Raw genomic sequence first — 27,747 nt, 5'->3', positions numbered from 1 at the left:
ATGACCACATCACTAGGTGAAGAGGTGCAGCTTCATTTGACAAAATTCCACAGCCATCCTTTTGAAAAAGGACTCTTTTTGGCAGTTAGGAATAGAAGAAGGCTTCCCTATCCTATACAAAGTGTCATCCACAGACTCAGTGAATGTCATGCCTAGAGTAAAACATTAAAGGCAGTCCCTTTAATTTAACAATAATCAAAACCGATGTAACCACATTATGATATCTGTCATTCTTCTGTTCAACATGTCCTAGAAATTTTAGATGAATAAAAGATAAAACAGAAAAAAAATATAAAGACTATAAGGGAAGTATAATTTTGTCTTTATGCACATATACATGCAAGACATTGCAGTATATTTAGTAGTAGCAATCTAAATGTCCTTCATCAGATGAGGGAATAAATTATGGCATACTCTTCACGGTAACACCAGTTCATTGTAGCTATAGGAATGAATGGCTAGAGTGGCCTTGAATTAGAGTCAGCTTGGTATCATCGTGGATCCCTCTATAGTAACCTTTGAATTATAAGGGGAAAGCCTGGAACTATATTCCCAGCATCTCATTTCCATGTGTTTTAGGTTATTGGTCTTTCAATGAGGGGCATTTGCATGAATTTGTAAGCAAAAGAGGAGAGAAAGAGGGAGAGAGAGAGAGAGAGAGAGAGAGAGAGAGAGAGAGAGAGAGAGAGAGAGAGATTGAGATTGTTCTCATTGTGTATTGGCAGATGGGAGGTGTGAATTTACCAGCCATACCCAGCAAGTCCTTGTAATTCACCTGCTTTCAGTGCAATAGAAGCTTGAGGTTGTTGTCAGCTATCTCCCAGAGTCTTAAATTCACAGAGGCTTCTGAGGAACCCTTGAGAATTGCATGAAGTCAGATTGTCACTGGCAGCTTTCTTGATCCTTCCTCTCCCATGCCTTCCAGTGGTGATGGGTAGCTCTAATTCTGCACATTAAATATCCTTCTGCTTAAAATACCTGGAGTGCTTCTGTGTTCACAACCAAACTCTGCCTGACCCTCTGAGTTACATACACCGACCTGAGTAACTTTCAACAACATATGGTTGAGAGAAAAAAGCAGTCTACAGAATTTTATAAGAGAGAATTGAAAATTATGCACAGTAATTTTGCATATTGTTAAGAACACATACACATGGAGAAAGTTTAAAAGCATGCGAAAAAGGATGGTAAAACCAATTCATGGTCAATGGCTACCTCTAGGGGCAGAAAAGAGAAATCACTTTGTGGACAGTTATATAGGGCATTTCTATTTTATGCATATATGTTTATGCTTTGTTTTCTAAAAAAAATTTTGGAAAATGTGGAGAATTTGAAAACTCAGATAAGGCTGCCTGTTCTTTATATTATTCTCTATATTTGTTTCTCTGTGAGAATAGTTACATTTAAAGGAATTTTACTTTTTGAAAATCATGGCTTAGATGTTAGATTTGAGGGACTCTTATATGTCTAAACCTTTAGTTCTGGGATTCTGAGCTTTCAAAAATAATATATATTTTTTTCAAATTAAGTATGTGAAAACAACAAAAATATGTGAGTCCTATTTTAAAATTTACCTGTGCATTTTTGTACAGGTTTCAAAATCAACAAATCAGATTGAAAACAACAAATAGAAGTTATACATATTTGTGAAAAGTTTAACTTATGCTTGGAAAAATGATGAAATATCTTTTTTATTTTCATGTTCATTGCTACTACTTGACATTCAGTCCAAGATAAAGACATTCAGTAAGGGACATGGCATTGCTGATGTTAAACTATTTAAATTCTGTTAAATAATTTTCTATTGTTTGGTTTTGATTATTGTTAAAGAGTTTAGAAATTTTACATATGACTTTTGCTGAAGTTTTCTCTCTTTTTTGTTTGTAAAATTATTTTAGAAAAGTCCTGTGGAACAATTGTTTTTTGCTTATGAACTTCTTGACAAAGTAATTGGTGTGATGAATTTTAATTGTGTTTTAACTACTTTGCCAAGTGGATCACCAGTAATTGACCACTGCTATGTCAAGGTAGGAATGGAAAAATCTTATATTGGGTTGAGGTTTTACTTAAGGTGGAAGAGGACTGACCTTACAAGTAGGTTTTAATAAGCATGTGGTAGTTTTCCTTTCATGGGACAGAAATATATTCCTCTGTTCCCAGAAGAAATCAAGAAGAGCAAGTAGTCAATGAAGAGCAACCTGATGAATTCTAGGAGCGTATTTATTGGCATGTGAGCCACGTGCTTGGGGTTAAGAAGTGAGCAGAATTTGATGGCTATGAGTAAGATGATAACTTGAGTGATAATAGGACATGGCTATTGTTTGGATGTTTTGATAACTATATTTCTTTTTATTTCTACTACAACTTTGCTGGACAAAAGTATGCCCCTGAGGTAGATGGAAATTGTTACAAACCAATCACAGCAAATACTTTCATAATGGATTTGCATCTTGAACTAATTCAAGCTCAGCACCGGATAGCTGTTGTACTTCTCGACCAATTGCAAGGTAGTAGTCATCAAAACAAAGAACTTAAACTAAATCAGTTTTTCAGCCAAGTTCAATTATAGAATCAGTTAAATGTGTAACTGAGTTCTTGTTTTCTAGATAAATTTGATTATATTTTCTCATTTCTCAGATTAATATCTGTACTTTCCATTGCTTTGCACTTTATGTATCAAATCAGTTAACTTCTTTAAAAAGTATAATTATACTTCTTAGAGTTATAGGAAATTATTAGCATTTTCAAAAATTCAGTCAAGAAAACAATTATTTTGTGCCTACCAAGATCCTTGTTTTCATCCTTTTATTTTTTTCTTCCTTTCACATCTTATTTTAAACATTTATGTGATTTTAAAAACTGTTTCCCATATGACCTACTGGGTATAAAGAGAAACAAATAATAGTTAAATATCTCTGTGTCATCATAAAATTGAAAACTTGATTATGTTTGCCTACTACATAAGTGAGGTTACTTAAAATAATAACCTTGAACATTCTTTGGGCTGAAAAAATTTAGTTGGAAAATATATTTCAAAATATGTCTAAAATCATTGTGTCAGATTTCCTTTAGAAACAAGCCCAGGCTGGAGATATAGCTTAGGACTGGAGGTATAGCTCAGAGTGCTTGCTTTGCATGCACAAGGTCTTGGGTTCAGTCCCTAGCAGCAGCAGGAGCAACAACAACAACAACAACAACAACAACAAAAGCCCCCGTTCTCATTTAGTATTATCTTCATTTGTGCAGAAATTGGGTCTTATTTACTCATGGAGTTATGGCTAAATAGTATATTCTCTGTCATCCATAAGTCTTTGAAAGCCATTTTTTTAAAAAAAATCAGACACCATTTAAAAATATTGATGGTAGAACTGAGTTAAATTTTAAATGGAATTGCTCGTTATTTTTTGCAATGTCTCTGAGCTTCTTGAATTTTCCTCTGCTTTATTGAACTACCACCTTAGCACAGATTAGCACTTTGTTTCTCTTGTCTTTCTTCACTTAAGTATGCTACTGCCAGATTGATGTTCCCTAAATACTGTTGATATCATTCTGATTCAAGAACTTCACAGTGGTTGCCGATATATGACCATGTTATTAAATATGACTCATCTGTGTCTGGCATTCAGTTTTCATAAAATCCTGTCCTCCTTATCACCAAAGATTGTAATCAGGAGAGCTTAATTAGCACTTATAAAACCCGAGGTACTGAGAGAATGGTGCATTACTTTCTGTTTTGCATTGCTATCCCCATGCAAGTAAGTTTCCTTATCCTTTGCCATTAAAGAAACCTTATATTCTTTAATGCTGTCTTTTGCCATCTTTTCATCAGTCACCACCCCAGGGTGATGCATATGAATTAGCACAAATAATTAAAACTCTATGAAAGGGAGTTATTATAAGGTCATTATAGGCACCCAGAAATACCTTCCAAGGACAGAAAGACAGAAAGAAAGATATTACCAGGTCTCTTGAGGATTGGATATGAAAATCAAGAAATCAAGCCAATGGTTTCTATCTGCTTGGGATAGCATAGCTTCATCCTTTTCTCCCTCATCTGGGTTCCTTTCTTTTCTGGACCACCATGATGGTCAGTCCTAGTTATACACCAAGATTAACAAACTGGCAACCAATTGAGTTTCAGTTGAGCAGCATTTGGTCTTCCTGGGTACTCGGAGCTCTTGCAGGGACCAAGATAAAACAGTTTCTCTAGAAAGGCTGATTCGTATCAGGACTTGCCATCTATATTTTATGCAAAAGATAAAGTGAACAAAAGTTCACCTTCTCAATGATTTATTTAAGGTGAAGTTAAAGAAATGAAATCCTTTTACAATTTGGAAATTCTATGTCCTGAGGTATACCGTGGCAAATAAAAGATGATCTGACAAAAAACTGTATCATAGTAAATATATTTAATTTTTTTAATCTATTGATTAAAAAAGATATAATAGAGGAAGCAATAATTTTACGAAGAGATACTTACTCTTTAATGTTTTAAAACTATTTCCTGTCTTGGACACAAATCTGGTTGTAATGAAGGTCTTCTTCAGTTTTGCAGATTCCAACTTCGAGCAAAAACATTTCTGCCAAAGGTTCAGAAAAGCAAAAACAATCCAGAAGTGATGATTGTTTTACAGGTAATTAAGATGGGGATAACCTGTATTTCCAGAAGAATTTGAATAATAATTTTTATCTTTCCCTTCGGTAAAATGTTTGCTTTTGCAGAATTAACTGTAATGAATAAAATAAAGAAGAACAAACTATCCAAAGCAATTTACTTAATGCAGAAAGCTCTTGTATTATATGAGAAAGAGGAAACCTGTACAACTTCACAGAAATTTTTGATGGTAATAATATTTCATTTCTTTATTACTGATGTACAATTTATGTTACATTTATTTCTCTTTCTTAAAAATAATTTGTGACAGCCAGGCGTGGTGGTACACACCTGTAATCCCAGCAGCTTGGGAGACTGAGGCAGGAAAATCATGAGTTCAAAGCTAACCTCAGCAATAGTGAGACACCAAGCAACTCAGTGAGACCCTGTCTTTAAATAAAATACAAAATAGGGCTAAGGATGTAGCTCAGTGGTTGAATGCCCCTGAGTTCAATCCCTAGTACCCCCCTGCCAAAAAAATTTGTTGCTCTTATATTCCATTATTAACCATATGTAGTCTGTTCTAAGCAGGGGTACTGTTCTAATCCTCTAGTCCTGAACTTTCTTAAAATACGAGATTCTCTTTCTATAGGAACAAGCTGTATGGGAAGCCAAATAAAATCAGGAGTCACAGTGAGGGAAATTACAATGTTGACACAACATTGTGCCAGCCTAGTGCATTTCTTACCATGGAATTAAAATGTGAAAAGTCCTTTGGCTAAAGTACCTTCTCTCTCAGATGGATACTGAAAATTTACATTCCAATCTTTTAATTTTTAAAAATTTGTTCTTTTTAGATATACATAACAATAGATCCTCTCATTTTTTTATTGATACTGTTTGTTGTTGTTGTTGTTGTTGTTTATTTATTTTTTTGAGTGCTGGCAATTAAACCAGGGCCTTGTGCATACTAAAATGTGTCTGACACTTGTTGATTCCTTTAATTGTGTTTCACTCTGGCCTGGAAATTCTTCTGTCTTCTTGCAGGTTTATTAAATGTTGATATTAGTTTAATTTCCTGATGACAATCACATTTCAAGTTATGAGATCTTCTTTACTTTTGCCTCTATGTATGATCTGTAAAAGTTTGCACTGGCTGTGTTATTTAGCTTTTCCATTTCTGTGACAAAGTGCCTGAGATAAACAACTTGAAAGGAGGAAAAGTTTATTTTAGTTCATGGTCATTTGGCCCAGTTGCATTTGGGCCTGTGTCAAGGCAGTACAACATGATGGTAGTGTATCGCAGAAACAACCTGTTCACTTCATGGTAGCTGGGAAGCAAGAGCAAAGAGAGGCCAGGATCCCAAAATCCCCTTTGAGGGCCACGACCTGACTTCCCCTTACTAAGCCATGTCTACTAAAGGTTCTACTACCTCCCAGCAGCACCATGGGCTGGGGACCAAGCTTTTAACACATGGACCTTTGGATATTTAAAATCCAAATGTGAATGTCATAGGAAGAAGACAGAGAGTCATGCTACAAGTAACTTGCTGATAAGGGAAGGAAAGAAAAGCTAAAGCTAGGAGGGGGATACAGAGTTAGGAGGGGTTTAAGAGAAAAAATTAGTATATTACTATGCTAATGATGAAAAGCCAGAACAAAGAGAGAAATTGAAGATATGAAAAGTTAACATATGAAGTTAATGTATGAGGTAAAGTCCTACAGGAGAGGGAAGAGAATGAGATTGAAAGCACAGATAAAGGGGACCATCTTCAGTTGAGGGTGGGCTACAGGGCAAACCCCTCATGCTTTGATACAGCAGGGAAGGAGCAACTGACAGATACAAAAAGTTTGTAGGCATGAAGTAGGGAGTTGGTTGATGCTTTCTTTCTCTCTCTTTTTTTTTAAAATACTTTTAGTTGTAGATGGACACAATACCTTTATTTATTCATTTTTTATGTGGTGCTGAGCATTGAACCCAGTTCCTTGCATATGCCAGGTGAGTACTCTACACTGAGCCACAACCTCAGCCCGAGTTGATGCTTTCTTATCTCATTAATTTGATAAAGTAGGAGGCGTAGGTATCTGCCAGAAATGGAGGTGGTGGGGCACTTGGAATGGGGAGTGTGAAGATGACTGGAGAGTGGGGAAGAATAGATGAGCTCCCACCAAGAAAAAGGACTGTCCGGCATCACGAAGTTCTTGCTGAGGCTGGAGAGCAAGAGCCCCATCCTCACAGTGACATGACATTATCCTGAAGTGGTGTTTTAGTAGAAGTGAAGCAGAATGTTTATGACAGCGAAGACTTCTGCAGGATTTTTTTTTTTGAATGAAGGTAGGGATTAAATGTTCATGGTATGAAAATAAGAAATGAGTGCAGATTGAATGGGGAACAAAGTAACACCATCAAGGTAACTGTGGAAATATCAAAAGACTCGATATCTCTATGAGAACAAATCAGAGGCTAGGAAACGAGGGTGTGAGACAGCCGGAAGGGTAAGTGTTTGAGGTTAACAAGTAGAATATAGGAATTTAAGATTTCTCTATGTAATACTTTCTGGTCATCTGTCCATCAATTTATCCATCCAACAAATAATTTTGAGTGCCTGAGATTCATTGAGCAAATATTTATTTAAAGTTCACTATGTGTCTGGTATTTTTCTGAGTACAAGAGATAAAAAACAAACAAGAAATCCTTTATTTATTCAACAAATGTTGATGAATTTGCTTATTTTTTGTGGTCCCACTTTTCTGGTCCCCACCTGCTCTTTGTGGTCCCTGAAATTTATTTATAGATAAATCCAGTATGTGGAACATAGACAAGTAAATAGATGATTGTGGGTCCGTTGTATAGGAACTTTAATTGCAGGAGTGCTAGGAGAATTCAGGGGAGTACCTAACTCAACAGTGGGGGTGTTGAAAGAAACCTCCAGGAGAGCTCAGGTGACATTGAATCCTGAAAGACAGGTGACACAAAGGTGAATGTAGAAAGACATGGTATTAAATAAAGTTGAGGACTGAAAGAATACCAAGTAGCCAGAGAAAGAGGAGAGCACAAAGGATATTCCAGGCAGAGAGAAAAATGTGTCTAAAGGGCCTGGCTTAGAAGCAGCAGGAGTAGGAGGAGGGTGGGGGAGAGGCTCATCATGTATATGAGACCAGAGAGAAAGTAGAGACGAGTCATGACAAGTCTTTTACATCAGGCCAAGGGCTGTAGATGAACAGATGCTGCCACTGTTTAAGGTGGGAGAAATCTGTCCTTGGCAGTATTAGGGAAGAGCTTCTTTAAATTTGAATTTCCAACACTTGAAAGATGGAGTTTTGGCAGTGTTGGGTAGTCCTAACTGACAAGGCCAAGGGGACAATGATCTTCTGGGGTATGTTCCCATCCTTTTTTTTCAGCAGGCGCTTCTAAGATCATATGCTTGGAGGACTTTGATGCTTCAGTTCTATTTCTATGGAAAATAAACCTTATTTTTCTGTTAGAAATTCTCCCAGTACCAATCTCTGGGCTCTTGGATCCCGAGGAGAGTAAAACCTCTGGGATTTTCCCCTTCCTTTTTTTTTTATGACTCAGTCTTGTTTTTATATTGCCATAATGCACTCCTTCCTCTCCCTGAGGCTGGGGGCATCCTGGAGAGATGGGAAATATCAAGTTTCCAGGGCATATCTTTTCCTTCTGCTTCTTAAATGAAACTATTTTAACTTAAGAAAAATTGTGAGTATTGTATCTTATTAGGATAGACTCATGAGACGTGTTTAGAGGTTCTGCTTTTTATGAGGGATCCTCTGCAAGGATTTTCACCAAGTGGAGACATGCCGAATATTTATTTCAATGTCCTGTAACCGTCTGTAGCCACCTCTGCTCCTCAGTGGCAGTTTTATCCAAGTGTTAAGGCTTAATGATCAGTCCTCAGGGTACTCTCCTAAACAATGATGCTATGGCTCAAATAATTGCCAAACTTTCTTTCTTTAAAGAAGACAAATAAACTTCTTTCCCTTGACATTCATTTTTCGCTGGGTATATTACAGAATGTTTTGCATTATCATGCTCTTGTAATAAAATTGTCCCCAAATCAGTAATTGATGCGTCACCTGGTACCATAAAAAGGTATAAAAAACTCGGGTCTCTTTCTGAACTCTTAAATAATTCATACTTTGTCTCAGTTTTTCAAAAGTTTCCTATCCTTGTGGGGCCAGATAATCCCATCAGGTGTCTGTTTTATTTCAAATCAATTAAAAGTGGACCAACTTTTTACCATGAATGAGGGACAAACCTTTGGTAATAACTTATTAACCTTCCAAATGAGATGACTGGCTTTTTTCTTGATTTGGAGATTTATTTTTTCCTATATTTCTGTCTTCGTTGTTTGACTTATGGAAGTCCATTTTATCTGCTTCATCCTGTGGCTCATGTTGTTGCACCCAGTTCACCAGAGTCCACCAGCCGGACTTCTAGCAACTTTACAGAAGAAATTTCTCAATGGAAAGAGACAGGAATGTCCCTCAATCTAAGTGCTAAGGTTTCCAGGGCAGCATTCCATTCTCTAGTTTTCTGTACTGCATCCAAACATTACCTTGAGGACTTTCTGTAATGAGGAACCCTAGTCCTCAAGAGGAAGACTAGTGATGCCAGTAGGGCCAGTTGATTGACATGTCCTAGGAGTCCAGATCTTCAGTACTGAGATGAAAAGACTAAAACTTTAGTTTGCACACCTCAGTAGAAAATGATTACCAAGGAAAAGAAGTTTATTTGTCTTGTTTAGGGAATGAAACTTTGTCAAGTCATTCCTCCCAATATGTGTGTCCTGATCACATGGTGACTACGTTCAGTAGGTCCTCTACCTGTCAGGAATGCTTTGGTCCAGACCCCATTCTCCAGTTGTTTCTGCTGCAAAAACCCCCAATTGTTGCATCTAGCTTTCTCCTAAAGCTATTTGTTGGAATGTAAATGAATCTGCAGTTGAGATGAGTTCAACACTTCCAGATTCCAGTAATAGCATCTCAACTCTAAGCAAAGGACTATTATGTTTTGCAGATGATTATTATTATTTTTGTAATTGATACAAATTACACAATATAATTATGTAGTCCCATTTTGGAACCTGAACTAATGATGAAGCCCATAACTCCCGGACTTAATATTTTTCAAATTTACATGTTGGTGTTCCCTAATTATCACTCTATTGACTATGCTAGCAGCAAATGGATTTAGTTATTTTTTTTTGATTTTGTAGCATTTAAGTCAATTCTATTTTTTTAGGTGGGGAGAAGGAGGAGAATATATATATATATATATATATATATATATATATATATATATATATATATATATATATATATATTGATTTCAGACATCTTCTCACCTCTTAATTGTTCCATGCTGAAATCTTCCTTATAAAAGAGCCAAGTCTTTCTCATTCTGGCTCCTCTCCTCCTATGAGGTCATGTTTTGACCCCCAGGTTTCAACTACAGACAGAATATTTTAGCATATTTATGTGTTAGCATAGTTACACATTATTTAGCATGCTATGTATTTTTGTTTTTCTTTCAAGTGTTTTAAAGGTCCTACATGGGAAACTTCATCTAGGTTTGCCTTTCCATATATTTTTTTAAACTTAGCTTTGTTTTGAGACAAGATAGGAGTATAAAGTCTTGGAATAGAGTTTTGCTTCAGCTGCTGCTTAGCTGTGTGACCTAAGTCAAATTATTGATGCTCTGATTTAATTCCTTTATCTGTAAAGTGGGGGTTCTTGGGAAGATTCAATGACATGTTACATTTAAAATGCTTAGCTTTTGGTACAGAGTCAGCAGTCAATAAGTTAGCCTTTATTATTATTACTACTTTCACTTTAAGCACTCTGAAACATTCTTTTTGAACTATTATGTGTTGCTTTAGATATTTCTCTTTATAAGACTACACTTTTCTTTCTTTGTTTTCTCTTAGGTTTATCTTATAAATTGCCTATTTTAATCTCAACAATATTCCTTCCCAGGGTTCTTGGATATGACTTAATCTACTTTTCTTCTTCTTCTGCCATGTACATCATCATGTTGAGAAACCACACTATACCTCAGGGAGGTCTGCTCAATAGGAGTAAATGGGGCACTTTATCATTCCAGTCCTGTGATAGCTGTTTACATATGTCTTAATCATGCCCTCAAGATTGCATTACATCTTTCCATTAGTGTTTTGCTTCTCTGTGGGTGTCAAGCTTGTGTCAAATGTATTTAATGTCAACCTGTCTTCATCAGCACTGGGTAGCTTGTGAAGAGAGGCAGGTCTTGTTTTCTTTAATGGAAGCTGTAGGCAGAGAAATTTACATCCAGATAAAGATGCTTTGGACCTGATTGTTTTTGCAGGGCACATTGCAGCACATATCATCATTGAAAGAACACTCAGAACTTATTCCCCTTGTGAGTTGTAGAAGTCCCTTCCTACTGAAGTTCCTTGGATGAACCTTTCTCTGGATACAAAAAAGGATTATTTCTTCTTTCAAGTTAGTGAGCCCTTGTAATTTCCCAATTTGTGCTAGACAAGAGAAAGTGAGGTTTGAGTTCTTTTCCATTGTGTGATGCCATGGAAATCTACTACTTGGTCTCTGAAGAGGGAATGGTTATCTAGATTTTGCCATTATAATACATTAGTTGTTGCAAACAATGTTCATATCCTTATTGATGATACTGTCTCAAAATTGAGGGTAGCTGGTTACAAGGGAATTTTTTTTTCTTGATTCCCACTTCCCCATGCTACTTACTTGTTTCTAATTGGAGAATCCCCTTAAGAGATCCGCAATCATTTTCTTACTAATGAAATCTAATTAACAGGTAAGTTTTTTTTACTCTAATTTTGAATTCTAATTTTTACTTGGCATTAGGGTTGGTCTTGAGTTCTAGTATAGAATTTATCTAATTTACCAAAACCAAGGGCCGTGTTTTCAACTTTTATTTCATGACCTTTTATTAAAAATTTAATGCTTTTTTGCTAACCTGTTTCAAATCAGGTCATGGAATCTGAGTAGGAGGTCTTAAGTTAAAATGGATCAAGACTCAATGAGAACATTTTAATCATGCTAGCTTAAATACATCATAAAAGATAATCTCTTCTATCTCCTCTTCTGTTATAATTTAATATGTTTTTCATTCAGAACACATTGATTGAACCCAAAGAGGTAAATAAAGCAGTGCCTCTCCCAATAAGACACTTATTGAGACACTTATTAGAGGCTGTGGACAGTCATACATACAAGTTACATATTGTAAATATCTGCTAAAATAAAGAGTGAAGAACTTGGAATACCTAAGTACATGGTGCTGTCTTAGAAGTGTCAGATGATGTTCTGACATCATCTGACACTTCAAGTGGGTCTTGAAGCAGAGAAGAAGTTGTAAGAACCTCTAGGAAGAGGGAATTTCTTAGAAGCATGAAAAAGTGTAGTGTTCTCAGTGGATGAGTGAAGTTTTTTCTTTTGTGGCTTCAGAGGTTAGGTTTGATAGAGAGGGAGGTAGGAGAGAGGGAAGGAAATAGAAAGAAAAGGAGATAGGCTAGAAAATAAATATGATCATGATTGGAATGAAAGGCCGATAGAAAGGTTTGTAATTTATGCATCAAGTACTGGAGGAGTCACTGAAGGGCAAGAAGAGCAGGGGTTGATTAGACATATCCTTGGCATTCGTTAATCAGACAAATGCTCAAGCCCTACCCTGGAGATTTTAATTTTGCGCTAGAAATAAACCATCTTAAAATTTTTAATTCTAGTGATGATACTGATTAATAGCCAGTCTGAGAAATGTCTGTGTGACAGCCCATGACAGAGAACATAAGCAGGTTTTGATCCTTTTGGGGCTCATAGGCATAGAAAGAAGATGCTAGAGTCAAGTTGGAAGATGATCATGTATAGCTGGCTCACTGGAGCAGGAGCTCCCTAACACAATTTTGGGATAATATGTGGGTACCCCAGGGCAGGTAGCCAGTAAATTGAGATGGGGTTGAAAGCAGGGTGAGATAACATCAAGGCACGTGGGCCAGCAATGCTGGTTTATTTTCTAGGCTCCAAACATAATCCAGAGAAAGGATGTGTCTCCAGATTTTCAAGGTATTGGTCTCCTTCCCTGTAGTTGCATAATTTTTCCTTAATCTGATTTGACCTGTTATGATACAATCTGAAGTACCCTGATCTTTATAGCCTGTGATGCAATTGAAGACATATTAATAAAATGCTCAAAATAGAATATCTTTTGTTTCCCTTTGCTTGAAGCACACCCAAATCCTATCTCTAGTCTCATCCATTCTTTTGAGTTTGAGGTTAAGATTTCCAATTGGAAAATTTTAACTCAACATGTCTGCTGTAGAGGAAACAGCACAGGTTTTTGTATCAGAGTGAAATATACTTCGAATTTGATAGACAGACATACTGCCTTCTCATTTCTAGGGTCTCTTTTGTGTTTTGTTAAATTGGATAGAACTTCTAGAATAAAATGGGAATAGTGTCCTTCTTAGTTTTATTGATAATTCTTTTAGTGTTTCACTATTTGCACCAAGAGTGCTATATTTGAACTTTTATGATTTTGACATTAACTAAAATTAATATTTTAATGATTCTAGAGAGAAAACTTTCCTAGTTTATCATTTTTATAAAATATCAGTAATTATTGTTAAAAATGTTTAAATATCTTAGAAAAGCAAAAACTAGTAGAGCAAGTTTACCTGGGACTATCAAGACTAAAATATTATTCATTATAAATTATTTTAACTATTAGCTTAGCAGTTCTGACGTACTAAGTATTATTAGGAAATTTAAATATCACTGATGAATCTTTTTAACCTTACCTTTGAAGTATTATTTAGATCTTATTTTTATGTTCTCTTTTGTTTTATATGTTATCTGTGTATAACCTTTGAAAAAAGTGATTGCTTTTCCTTTAGGTTTACAGAATAAGTATTTTTTGTCTATTTTTTCTTAATTTTTCTGGTATCTAGGAAACTCTTAATGTTCACATCACAAACTTCATGTTTCAATAGTTTCATTACCTAAGAGTCATACCTCAAAGTGCATTAGTCAGTATAAATGTATATGATTGTGTTATGAACTTCTTAAGGATAAGGAAATATGATTGTGATATTCAGAGTTTGATTTAAAAATAAAATGCCTCATATTAACTTATGATAATACATTTAGATGTATAAATATGCTTTGGGGAAATATGATTGTGATATTCAGAGTTTGATTTAAAAATAAATGCCTCATATTAACTTATGATAATACATTTAGGCATATGGTGGTCATGTTTAGCATTATTTAGTAACCATTTTCTAATTCTGCATAATTATATGTATATGTATATAAAACGATTGCATATAGAAAGATAATGTTGTTTAATGTAACCAGTCTTCTGCAAATATAAAGGAGGTTAAATCTCTTGAAATGTGTTTTTCTGTTTCCACACTTCATTATAGGAAGCATATTCTTTAATTGAGAAAGTTGAAGCAGAACAAAATGCCCTATATTCATATCAGAAATGTTTGGAAGGCTTAAAAAGGAAGAAGATCAGGATCCCTCCTCCCCCTCTTCTGCTATCCCGAACACATTGTTCTGTGACACTGAAACCTACTCCATTTATTTCTGATGTTAAGGTATGGTGCCCATTATGATCTCTGCCTCATGAAAAGCAACATAAATACTTTTATGATTATAATGATTCATACTATTATTGTTTTTAGGACCCAATTTGTCTTATTTATAGGCACTGAACTCTGGATTAGTATGTCCTATATAGAATATTTTTAATGACATTTCCCTTTTATTCCATTGATGGTATTGGTGATTATGCTTAGCCTAACTTAGTAGTCATTTTCTAATTATGCAAAAATCATCCAATGATTAAGATATATATGCTTCTAAGGTTCATATGTTCTATATACCCATGCTGTCTCCAAATATATGGTAAAGAGAAACAATAAAGAAGCAATTCTCTCTAGGTATCTTTGTCATCATGATACGGTTATATGCTCAAGATGAAGTCCTTTTCTTAAGTAGAATCAGACATTTGAAGAGAGTAGAAGTAGAAGTTATTTTCATAGCCAGCAGTGGAGATGAGGCAGCAGAGTGTAGAAATTTTGAGATGGTGAATCTGCCCAAAGTTCTTCCAAGTAAATGTGGATTCATTTAATGTAAACAAGTAACAATTTCAACCATGTCATAAATCATAAATCTTCGTGTATTTTCTAGGATGAGTCTTTTCTCCCATCCCTGGTGTCTTGGAACTTGGCCTCAATGTGACTAAAACTTGAAATTCTAACAAGAATTTGTTTCCACTTAATTTATATTAAAAATTTTGCATTTTTTTCTTTTGGATGATCAACAACATATTCTTTGATGATGTATGCAAAAATAGAGCTTTACCTCTGATTCTTGTTAGCATGTTTTATATGCAAAAACTTTGAAGTTAAATAGATTTAGGTTGAAAATTCTGGCTTCCCTTCTTACTATCAATATGACTTTAGGGAGGTGAAATACATTTTCTGAAAATATTTTTCCTTTGCAAAGTATTTTCTGTGAAAATAAAATGAGATAATATAAAATGGTTTTGTCATGTCAACTGATGTCTCTCCACTACTTTTGTTGAACATATATAATAAAGTTTATCAAAGCAATTAGTGGAATTGTGATTGATGACATTAGTTTGTGATAATCTTCATGACATTCTGTTTAGATTTGTCTAAAATCTGTCAAATTCTGTGTGAGGTAACTGAAGTATAAAGTTAAACATGGATGAAGTGCTGTTTCATTCTTTGAGGTACTAGTGGTAAATTAAAAATAATAGTATTTTGGGATTGTAGAACTAAAAGTAGCACTCATAGTGATATTTGATTGTGGGTCTAAAAGTAACATTCATTTTATATCAAACTGTGCCATAATAAATGCATTACTTTTTTTTTTTTAAGATAGAGTGAGAGAGGAGAGAGAGAGAGAGAGAGAGAGAGAGAGAGAGAGAGAGAGAGAGAGAGAGAGAATTTTTAATATTTATTTTTTAGTTCTCGGCCGACACAACATCTTTGTTGGTATGTGGTGCTGAGGATCGAACCCGGGCCGCACGCATGCCAGGCGAGCGCGCTACCGCTTGAGCCACATCCCCAGCCCCCAAATGTATTACTTTTATTGCTAGCAGTTTTAAAGTTCAACTTGGATATTTTTGATAATCTGTGGAAGAGTAGAACTTCACTGATTTGGGAAAATAAGTATAGAATGAAGAATGGATGGTTTACGTTTGTTTTCAAGTATCTTGGCTTATGTAACCAAAATCTTATTTGTTGCATATTTTAAACTAGTGGCTAGTTTGTTTTACAATGCTTGGAAGTAGGAAGATACAAGAGTCCCATATTTGGCCTGCAGTGCCTGTACTTGTCAGTTGACCCTTTATGTGAAGTTGATGTAAAGGACAGATTAGGAGAGCTGTTCCTGGCAAGATCACCTACAATTGCCTGCTCATCAGCACTAGGTGGTGCCGTGGGCCTGGATAAGTCTGCTGGTGTGCAGATTCAGCCATCTTTTGTCTTATCTAAACCTCATGTTCAGACATTCATTTCATTAAAATCTGTTTTTATAGTTAAAAATGCTAATGCTATTTATATTATTTATGAAATCTTCCTTCCAAAGTTAGTGATTTGTTCATGATGTCTCTATTCTGATGTAGATTCTAATTATACATTCTTCTTAGAGTTACACAAACTAAGATGTTTCCATCAGTGGAACAAAATAAAAACATAAAATCTGCTTGTAAAAATGCTTTTAGAGAGAGTTTTATCCTCCAGATTCTGTTTTACATGGTATAACTTAGAACAATAACTGTTTAAGTCATATAACAGAGACTTTCTTTCTTTTCTTTTCTTTCTTTCTTTCTTTTTTTTTTTTTTAAACCCTATTAAAAGTGGTGGCCTTTTGCATGGGAAATCAAGGGAAGTCTATTCCAATTTTCTGGTGAGATTCATCTGACATTTTTTTCTCCTGCCCTCCATCTTCCAAGTTCCTTCAGTGTACTTTCTTCCTTACAGTTCTCCTGCCTTTGGATAGTGCTATTTAATTAGTTGTATATATCATCACCTGAGAAATTTCCTTTAAAGCACAAGGGGTCAGACAATTAGACAATTCTAATTCACTGAAGCCAGGCAGACTTGGATATCTGCAATTTAAAAAATAGTTGATTCTGTACAAACTGTTTTTTGTTTGTTTGTTTTTTTAAAGAAGTAATTCTGGTACACAGAATTGGGACCCACTGTATAGATTAGACTCCCTGTTCCTCCTACCCCCAACTCCCTCGTTAGGATTTTTCTTTTGACTTGGAAGAAGGAGAAGCAGATATAGGGTGTCAAAGGTATTTATTTTTTATTTTTTAGAGACAATTATATTTTCCCTTCTTTTCAGCTTCCCTGCAGTTTAGGAATTACTTCTGGGAAAAAAGGGAAGGCTACAGTAGTACCCAAATGACCCGCAACAGTATGTCTTATTCATAATATCACTCTTTCAGGTGTCAACTTGTTCCCTTTTTCTCTGCAGTGAGAACATAGTTCATTCCAATAATGTACTCCGATTATCTCAGCATCTTGGCAGAAGGGCCCTAGTCTAACTATTTAATCAAGTTTAAATTTGGTTGTGTCTGTGATTTGTACTTTGTGTTTGGTTTAGCACTGTATTTAAAAATTATCAAAGTAAGGTCATGAAAAAAGTTACTCAAACTCCACCACTATCTTTATTTAGGAGCATTTTCTTCCAGATTTTTTCATATATATATTTTTACATTTTATTTTGAATACTCTAATTGGGTAACTTGATTATTTTTTCACTTTCTTTTTTGTCATATGTTATTATATAAAATATGCAAATCATTTCAGTGTTGATTTTTTTTTTATTAGTTCATAACTCAGGTCCATCAAGATTAAGTTATCTTTGGGGTCACCTTCTGCTACTATCTGATCTAGGACAAAATTATTTAACACATTCCCATTTTTATGGCAATAGTCATGCCATCTCATAGTGATGCTATGAATATTAGAAAGTATATGTCAATTTCCTAGTGATGCTTAGCACATAGGAACTGTGTAATTAATGGTAGTTAAAATAATGTCATTAATAATAATTATTATTATTATTATAATATTTTAGTCTTTATTATCCCAGCTAAGCTAGCCCTAAATTTGTCTTAACTTTCATAAGATTGAACCTAAGAATATTCATAAGGCTATGTCATATTTTAAAATTTGAATAGTTACATTTTTATTTATAAAAGTATTCCTTTTGCTTACATTGAGATAAAAGAAGTTAAATGTCTTTTAAACAGACTGCAAGTGATGGGCTTATCTCTCTCCTTGGCAGGTGGCCTGGTACTGCATTTTGGGTTGTAAAGCACAAGGAAGCTATGGGAAAGTGAGGCTCAATAACAACCATCTCCCAAATTCAGGAGAAGTGGTATGTTGTATTAAATGTCAAGAAATCTTACCAAAGTCTCACTAATGACAATAGTTTTTTTCCCCATGTGAAGTCATTATTTCAATGAATTTATTCTAATTTCAACGGATCATAACTAAAATCCAACAGTGAAAAAATGTTTTTTTTTTATTTATAAGTTTGACCTAATTACATTTTAAAAGTCACAGTATTTTGATTTTCCATGTATAACTTGAAATATGTTTTTGTTAATAGATTCCAGCTGATGGTAAAAGCATTTTTGAAGTGAAAGGTTTGGAAACTAATGAAAAATATATATTTGCGGTTGCTGCTTATTCTTCTAATGGGAAGCTTGTTGGGGATGCTATTGGGGAGACAACTAAACCAATTTTGGTTTATCCACCTCTTTCTGCTGTTACTGCTCGGATGTATCTGACACAGGTAGAAGAGATTTCTGCTAAGTTTTTTTTTTCCCCACTATGGTTTCTCTGTTAAGTACTTACTAAGTAATTTATGATGGAAGAAAAATCACAGCAGATATTCTAAAGCTCCTCTAATTCATATTTTCCATGATTGCAGGTTAGTCATATAAAATATGAATCATTCTTTTTCCTATTAGTGAGTTTACTTCTTTACAATAACATTTTCCCCCTGGCTTGCAAGTGTAATACATAATAATTTTAGAAATGTTGGAAAATACTGAGATGAATGTATAGGAAAATATATATGATCTGTTATTATCCAGAATAACAGCTCTGACTCTGGGGCAATTTTGTCAATGTCTGGAGATATTTTGGGTTGCCACAACCTAGTGGGATGCTACTGGCATCTAGAGGCTGAGGATGCTCAGCAGCCTACAATGCAGGAGACAGCCTTCCATAGCATACATTATCCAGCACAAAATGTCAGTAATGCCAGGGTTGAGATACCCTGATCCAGAGACATCTTTTCATTTTGAGGTGTCAATTTACCTGTCCATCTATCTATCATCTACATGTGCACTTATATATATATATATATATATATATATATAAATATATATAAGTGCACATGTATATGCACAAGTATATGAATTTATGTATAATATGCAATTTAAATCATAGGATGCATGTTATTTTACAACCTGATATTTTCATTTCATATATAATTGACAACTTTTTTGTTCCTTGAGAATATTCTTCAAGAATATTTTTAATAACTTTAAGAATATTTTTAAATAACTCCATGGTATTGAATCTTATAGTTTATTTAGTAATTGTGGCTGAACATTTAGATATTTTCAGGTTTTTACTATTATTAAAAAGTTTTGATACATATCATTGAATATTAACCTTTACTTGCATCCATGATTACTTTCTTACGACAAATTCATAAAAGAGCATTTTCTAATTCAATAAAGGCAGACAGACCTGAATTCCAATAACAGCTCCTCACAATAACCATGTGATACTAAGCAAGTAGTTATCATCTGTGAAGTGGGAATAATCATAGTACCTCTCAGAGGCATTATAAGTATTAAATGAATCTCATATATAAATGAATATCATTTTAAAGTATCATAATGTATCAATAATAAATGCATATTATATGTATCTTATATGTTTAACTATAGAATTTATCATACAGTAAACACTGAATAAATTCCATCCTTGTTTTTAGTTATGGATATACTTATAAATTAATGTTTTTGCCGAAGTAACTGTTGTCTGATATTGTGGTTTGGATGTAAGTTGTCCCCCCAAAAGCTCATTTGTTAGGCAATGCAGGAATGTTCAGAGGTGAAATAATGAGATTATGAGAGCTGTAACCTCATTAGTAGATTAATACATTTGATGGATTAATAATTTGAGTGGGCTTCAGGGTGGTAACTACAGGCAGGTGGGGGAGGCTGGAGGAAGTAGGTCACTAGGGGCATGCCATTGGGTACTATATGTTGTCCCTGGATCCTCTCTTGCTTTCTCTCCCTCTTTCTGCTTTTTTTTTTTTGTCATGATCGGAGCAGCTTTCCTCTGTGACACTCTTCCACCAGGATGCTCTGCTTCACCTTAGGCCTAGAGCAATGGAGTCAGAAGACCATGCATTGAACCTCTGACACTGTGAGCCCAAAATAAACTTTTCCTCTTCTAAGTTGTTCTTGTCAGGTATTTTGGTCACTGCAATGCAAAGCTGACTTAAAACATGTCACCAGTGAAAAGCACACGAGAGTGACTCATTGATCTAGGTCTCAAGCCTCTAATTTTAAGCCTATTGTTGGCTGTAGAGCTGATGGCTATTCTAAAATTTTATCATATTCTATGGTGACATTTTTCCTCCTAATAGTTGATTACTGTGATAAGCTTAGATCTCACTGGCATTTTATATTATCATATTTTTCACAGAAAATTAAATTGAGGAAATTGCTAGGAATTGTCTACCATTGGTTTAGCATGTCATATTGGCTCATGGTTTTCTGGTATTTTGATTTCTTTGGAATTTAATATGTCCCCTAATTTGCAGTGATGGAGTTATTGTGAGGAACTGAATATTTCATCAAGGCCTAATTTTTCTCCAGGGAGTGGTTTGACTCTTGGGCTCCGTTTGGCAGAACTCTCATTGAAAGTTAATAAAAGTCCAAGCTATACTGCTGGGATAATGAGAAGTGTCATGAAGTAATGACCTGTGTTTCTTTATTGATACTATATTTGCAGTTCTATAGTTCATTCACGACAGTTTATGGGCATCCTCTCTCATAATGTTAAGTGGCTGAAGCAAAACTTTCTCACTTATTAAACCTCCTTAATTTATAACTTAAGTTTAAGCTTTTAAACTCTAGCTTCACATGCCTTTCTGTTAGAAGGGCAATCTAATTTTCATCAAAGTGGTTAGTTTTTAGTTTCAGGACAGTTCTCTTCTTTAAAACATATTATCATAAATATTTTGAAGTAAAATGCAGAGAAATTTTACTAGATGCCTATGATTAATTTAACTTTTGAAATTTTAGTTTGTACTTTTATTTGACATTATCCTATAAACATTAATAAAGTCAAGGTGAATCTATGACAGGTTTTCCATTAACACAGAAGCTAGTAATTTAGTCTGCCTGAAATTTTTTTTAGGAAATTTTTTGAATTAGGTTCTTTGTGTGAATATTTCTCTTCTCTTTTTGGCATCATTTCTTTTTATTTTTCTTCTTTAAGTAGAGAATGGCTAGATGTGAAAATATTATAATGTGAAAATATTATATTTTATATTGAAAACTAGAAATCTGTGGAAATTATTCTAGTCTTGACTTTAGAGATTATGATTTTAGGCAAATTATTTCATCCTGTTTTTCCTGTTTGTAAAATGGATAAACTATTGAACTATAAATCGAATAGTGAGGGGAAACAATGGCTTTTTGAGATAAGAAAATAGCATTTTAAAATTCATTATTCCATTTGTTGTTGATGGACACTTAGGTGGATTCCATGTCTTGGCCATTGTGAACATGGGAATGCAGATGTCTTTTTGGCATGCTGATTTTAGTTCCTTTGAGTATCTGTTCAGTATTAGTATTATTCTCCCGTCTGTGTTCAGGATTAGGACTGTTTATTTAATTTTAGTTTTCTGAGGACCTTCCATAGTGTTTTCCAAATGACTCTACTAATTTACAATACCACAAACAGTGTTATAAAGGTTTCCTTTTTTCCACGTCCTTGCCAACACTCGATATCTTTCATCTTTTTGATAATAGTCAGTCTAACAGGTGTGAGGTGAAATCTCATTGTGGTTTTAATTTGCATTTCTCTGATGATACACAGACAGTGAAAAACTGTTCAGGCTTAAAAACCAGGAAATTCTGTGGATGGACCTAGAGGACTGTAAGTGAAACAAACCATAAGCTAGTCATAAGAGGATAAAAAATATATGATCTCACTTATGTATGAAATATAAAAGCATTGAGCTCATAGAAGGAGAGAGTAGAATGGAAGTAGTTATCAGAGCCAAGCGTTTGGAGTAGTCAGAGAAAGGGGAGACAGGGTCAATGAGTATAGTATAGTTACAGTTAGAAGTAAGTCCTCCCCCACTAGTGATCTTAATTTTCATTATTTTTAATGCTTTTATTAGTGCATTATAGTTATACATAATTGTGGGGTTCATTTTGACTTATTCATAAATTCATGTAATATAATTTGCTGCATTTCAATCCCTAGCACTACCTATCTTCCCTCTTCCTGCTCCTTTTCCTAGTCCATTTCTTTTACTTTGTTAGTCTTCTTTCCATTAATTTATTCTTTAATTGGTGCTATACCTAAAAGTTGAATTCATTGTGATATAGTCATATCTGTGCAGAGCATCATTTGGTCATTTCATTCTACAGTTCCTCCCCTTTTCCATTCCCCCTCCCTCTACTATTCTCCCTTCTATGTTCATGGGATCCTCACTCCCCCTTTTTAAAAAATTTCTTATTTTTCTCAAATAGGAGTAAGTTTTAATGCACTTGCACAATACAGTGACTATGGCTAATAATAACATACTGTGTACTTCAGAAGAGCTAAAAGAGAAAATTTTAATGTCCTCACCATGAAGAAATGATAAATATTTGAGGTGATAGACATTTGATCATTCTACCATGTATATGTTTGTTAAGCAAAACATCATATTCTATCCTATAAATATATATACTTGTTAACTAGAAAAAAAACTTAAAAATTTATTATTTCATTCATTACAGTAAGTCTGTGAAGTGATGTGATTGCTTTCACTTTATAGTTGAGGAAACTGAGATAAATTTAATCCTTTTTCTGCTGATCCCACTGTGTTCTAGAAAGGATATTTCAGGGAGGGTAAGGTGCTTTCCCAAAGTTGCTCAGGCAGCAGATGGTCAGCCTGACACTTGAACCAGCTCATGTTTTTCTACGACTCTGTTCAGGTTTCAGGAAGTCAAATATCGGACAACTAACATGTGCCAGTTCTTTCAGAGCCTTCATCTTTGCCGTCGATTTTTAAGTGACCCTCTTTCTGCTCCCTGTCTACTGTTTGGCTCCTTCCCCTCACCACTCCTCTCTGTACCTCTTTCCCTATTGTTTTTCTTTTATTCTGTGCTATCTGGGTTGGTGCTGGTTAGCAGGTCTTCCTGATCAGTACTGGTGAGAGTTTGATGATGTGACATGAAGGCTTTGTCAGCAGTCATGGTAGTGACAGGAACAAGGGAAATGGAGTTCATACATTTTGCCCACTTTATAGATGAATTTATTAGAACTCTTTTATTAACAAAGGTCTGCCTTTGGACTATAACTTTAAACTTGAAAATAGTAGAATAATGGGTAAAAAGATAATCATCTCCAATTTAATAAATTTCAGTTCTTTTGTCTCTTATTCTCTAAGTATTATCATTCTCTCTGCTCATCTGTTTGTTGGTTTATTATTCAGTGTCTATTTTATGCCAGGTACTATGCTAGATGTCATCTCTCCTTTCTGTGAAATGTGGTCTTTACCCATCTCCTTGCCACATCAGTAACCCTTGTTTAGATAATTGTGACTTATGATTTCAGCTAAGATCCTGATTGTAGGTAAGGGACCAGTCTTACCTAGGGTTATGCATCGAGGTAGTGGGAAGGCTCTGTGGTCCAGCCAGCTCTAGGTCTTTTACTTTTGGTTCTCTCTGTATATCTGCATTCTTTTTACTCTTTTCTGGAAATTGGCTCTCTTTAATACTTTATCTTTGGAGGAAAAATGGCGGTTCCTGAATTTTTGTATTTCCTTCCATTTCAGCTTTAGAGATCAACTTGCTGGCTCCTGTAATCTTAATTCCACATTCCTGGGAAATAGTCTAATTGGTCCTTCCATGTAATGAAGTGTCTAACCTCATTTCTGATATTTACCCACTGGCTTCTTTTTAACCTTATCCCTCTCTTTTCCCTTAATACTCGATCTGGATAGTTTGATAAGGGAGCTTGTGATCTCTCACCTTCTCCTCCAGTGCCAGGGAAGTTTAAACTGCCAGCCAGCATGGTCTTCCCAAGTCCTATTCCTAGCCCCTCTAAAGGCCCAACCACTCTCTTTGCTCTGCCCAAGCCAGTCCATACCTGCTAATGCCTACTCACCTCTTCCCAAGAGTCCCTGTGTAAGTGGTAAACTTTCTCTCAAATTCACCTGGCTGTTAGAATATATTGGCCTTGGTATCAGAACCAAACTTTGCTTGCAGGTCCATTTGGCCTTGCAGGGACCTATGAGATGCTCAGCTTGAGTCAGGCACTCACTCTGAGCCAGTAAACCATGTTACAGTATAGTGAAGTTGCTTAATGTCCCCCTTTATGGGGAGATAGAAACTATCAGGAAAGGACTTTAAAATTTGACACAAGATTTGTTGAGTGCTTACTCTCCAAACTTGATTACAGGTTCGTGATTCCAAAACTTGACTGTTCAACAAAATGATCTGGAATGCTGTTTAAACAGGTTTCTGGGTTCCCCCATCAGAGTTCATGATTTACTAGGTTTGGGTTGGGGCCTGAGGATTTTGCATTTCTAACAAGATCTAGGTGATATGCTGATGGTCCAGGGATCATATTTGAGTACTGCTGTTCTCAGCAAGGTGAGAAAAATGTAATGGTAAGAGCTAGGTAGTAAACAACTAACACAGTCAGTAAGAAGATTATCTAGTATGTCAGAAGATGGTAAATACTTTGGGAAAAAATAAGTAGAGTATGGTAGGGGGATTTGGAAATGTGAAGTGGAAGAATGGAAGGTAGGTTGAAATATTAAATAGGATGATCAAGGATGTTGAGACTTGAGCAGAGACTTGGAAGCAGTGGTTCTACAAAAGAAATGGAGCAAAAGTCCCTAGATTTTCACAAGTGTACTGCTGTGTCTAATAAAGCAAGGAGGCCAAAATGGCTGGAGATTGGTCGGAAAGATCAGAGGTGTGTGGGCAACATTATGAGGACCTTGGCTTTTACTTTTACTGAAATAGGCAGTCGTTGGATGGTTTTGAGTAGTGATGTGGCATAATATGACTTCTTAAAGGTTCACCATAGCTGCTGAATTGGGAATAGACCATAAAGAGTGAAGGGGAAACACTATCTCTTGCTGCAATTCAATGAGAGATGTAGGTGGCTTGGCCAGTGTGACAGTAGTCGATGGGTGAGAAGTGGTCAGATCCTAAGTATGTTTTGGAAAAGGGGTTAACCAGAGTTCCTGGTGGAAAAAATATAAAGAGAAAAATAAAAGATGACTCTAAGATAATAGCTGACTAATGGGAGGGATAGAGTTGATATCAACAGAGTTGGAGAAAGTTGTGAATGGTGTAGATTTTGGGCAGTAGGGGATCAGAAGTTTAGTTTGGGGTATGCTGAGGATAAATTGTATGAATCTGGAGTTTAGGAGAGAGATCTGGGCAGGAGCCGGATTTGAGGATAGTTATGTGAGAATTAAAAAGACTAGATGACATCACTAAGGAATGAGTCAGAAGAGGAAAAGAGAAGAGAAGTGCAAAGACTGAATGAGCCCTGAGAGGTATCAACACAAGGAGGGTGGGGAAAAGAGGAGGAACTAGACAAAGCAACTGAAAAGGATTGTGGCCTTTGAAATGAAAGGAAAACTAGGAGTGTGGAGTTCTGGAAGCCAGCTGAAAGTTATGTGTCAAGAGTGTCAAGAGGAGGAGGTAGCTATAAACTTAATTATTTTATTACTCTTTAGTAGTGCTTGCTCCATTTAATTTCACACCCCCTCTCCAGATTTATTCTGCACCTCACTACCAGGTTAACCATCCATGAACATACTTGTATCATGAAACTCTGTTAAAACCCCACAAAGCATCCAGAATTTATAAACCTTAGTTTTTACCATGGCATCTTTTCTGGTTTGGCAATGTTCATCAATTGAACAGATATTGTTATTATTATTATTTTAAAATTTAGCCTCTATTTATTTATTTGTTTATGAGGTACTGAGGGAAGAGAGGTAATTATTAACTCAACAACCTTCCTACATACCATCTTTTATTCTTTTCCATGGTAAATCCTATGATTAGATGGTATGTTAGTGACTACTTAGTCCAACTCTTATCTGATAGATGCAACCTCAAGAAGTGACTCATTTGCCCCTCTAAGACTTGGTTTCTCTACTTTTGCCAACATTCAGGCTTTGTACAAATATTCAACTTCTCAGTTTCCCAGTTTCCTCATCTACAAAATAAATATGGTAATAGAGTCCAATTCATAGAGCTTTAAGTAGGAGTCAATGAAACAGTACATACACTTAGACCAGATTTGACTTTTGGGAATGTTCTGTCTTGGCTTCAGGGCTTTTTGGTAGAAATCATGTCCTGTTTTTAACTTGTCCATCATATTGCCCATTTTTTCTTTAAAGTCTGATCTATCCTTCCAGTTTCTCTTAAATACTCTGTGGTCATTTCCAATACAGATTCCTCACGGATTCTGTCTAAGCTGTGATAGTCTAAATCTTATCTCTGCCTGCTCCTTGGAGTCTTCTGCTTTTCTAAAGCCTCCACAACCCTTACGATATCCTTTGTAGTCTTTCTATGATTTCATGTGATTTAAGTCTTTTACCTGATTCCAGTTTCATAGACTATGAAACCGTTCCTGAGCTGTGAGGAATCTACTCATTCAGTGCTTAGCTCAGAAAGAAACTTCATAAAAGATATTGGTTGGTTGATTATATGAGTAACCATTTGACAGTTTAGGAAAGTTCTGGTCCTTAAGTGGAACATATTCTAGTAATGAGTCATTTAGATGCTTACTTCAATGAATTTATTTATACTTTGTCTCTTACCTGTTTCCATAAAGGATTGAAGCAGCACATAAATCATTTGGTAAGATTTTGTACTTTTACACATATATTTAAGTAGAATACTTTGTAGAAATATCCTTAAAGAAATATATTATACTAAAAGAAATAGGTAAGTTGATGATTGTCTTTTTTCTTCTGAGCCTCTAGGCTTCACCAATAAAATAATTTATTTTGTCTAATGTTAAATTTGTTAAACTTAAAAGGTATCATGACTTCTTGGAAAGCATTTCTATTTTATTCTTTACTCTTTTCAGTGTTGAATTCTTTGTGCACAAAGAATTCAACACTGAATTTCTGACTCTGAAAGTGTCAGTCAGAAGCAGAAAAGAATGAAGTATATTTCATATATTGGGTTCGGGAAATCTGATTGTTTCTCTTGGAACAGATTGTTCATTATAACAGTATCTATAATAAATGGAGTGCACTGCCGAGATAGATGAAAATGAAATTAATTTGGCTCAGAAGTGATCTTTGTTTTGCTTATGAGGATTCGAAACATCCTTACAGAGTTTCAAATTTCCATGCAATTTGGAAATAAAAGAGATTTCAAAATGTGTCTGTCTCCCTTGCCAGTGCCCACTGTTCCCTCACTATGGCACTGCTGAACAGAACAGCAAATGTGAATAACTATAGATGAAATTAACATGCAATAAGAACTTAGGAGAATTCTTTTCCAAAATATACATTTCTTAAATAAAAATATTGCATGAGACAATGTGCTTTGTGTTGTAGGTTGCCTATCAGGTTGATAACTATGAGTTGGCTAAGAAAGTTTTCTCACCAGTTTGGGATTATTTTGTTGCCTCACCACTCCAGGATGAACAATCCTCTATTTGTTTGAGAAATATAATGACTATTACACAGAGAAGGTAATTAAAATATTATTTTAAGATATTAATTTGCTTACTGAAGCTTTGAATTAATTTATTTTCAACTTCTTG

The 27,747-nt window shown here is 35.1% G+C and overlaps 1 protein-coding gene across 1 annotated transcript in view; it reads left to right on the top strand.

The window, feature by feature from the left end:
• Cfap54 (cilia and flagella associated protein 54) overlaps positions 1-27,747 on the top strand; it is a 283,309-nt gene that overhangs the window by 43,283 nt on the left and 212,279 nt on the right. Inside the window, exons 16-23 of the mRNA XM_078052960.1 lie at positions 1,899-2,027; positions 2,381-2,507; positions 4,548-4,634; positions 4,723-4,844; positions 14,053-14,229; positions 17,966-18,058; positions 18,293-18,478; positions 27,539-27,675. Of these exons, the coding sequence (XP_077909086.1) occupies positions 1,899-2,027; positions 2,381-2,507; positions 4,548-4,634; positions 4,723-4,844; positions 14,053-14,229; positions 17,966-18,058; positions 18,293-18,478; positions 27,539-27,675 (1,058 nt within the window). The remainder of the gene's footprint in view (positions 1-1,898; positions 2,028-2,380; positions 2,508-4,547; positions 4,635-4,722; positions 4,845-14,052; positions 14,230-17,965; positions 18,059-18,292; positions 18,479-27,538; positions 27,676-27,747) is intronic.

Source organism: Ictidomys tridecemlineatus, chromosome 6 (genome assembly GCF_052094955.1).
Source record: "Ictidomys tridecemlineatus isolate mIctTri1 chromosome 6, mIctTri1.hap1, whole genome shotgun sequence".
NCBI lineage: Eukaryota > Metazoa > Chordata > Mammalia > Rodentia > Sciuridae > Ictidomys > Ictidomys tridecemlineatus.
This window is presented reverse-complemented; position numbering and strand designations above follow the sequence as displayed.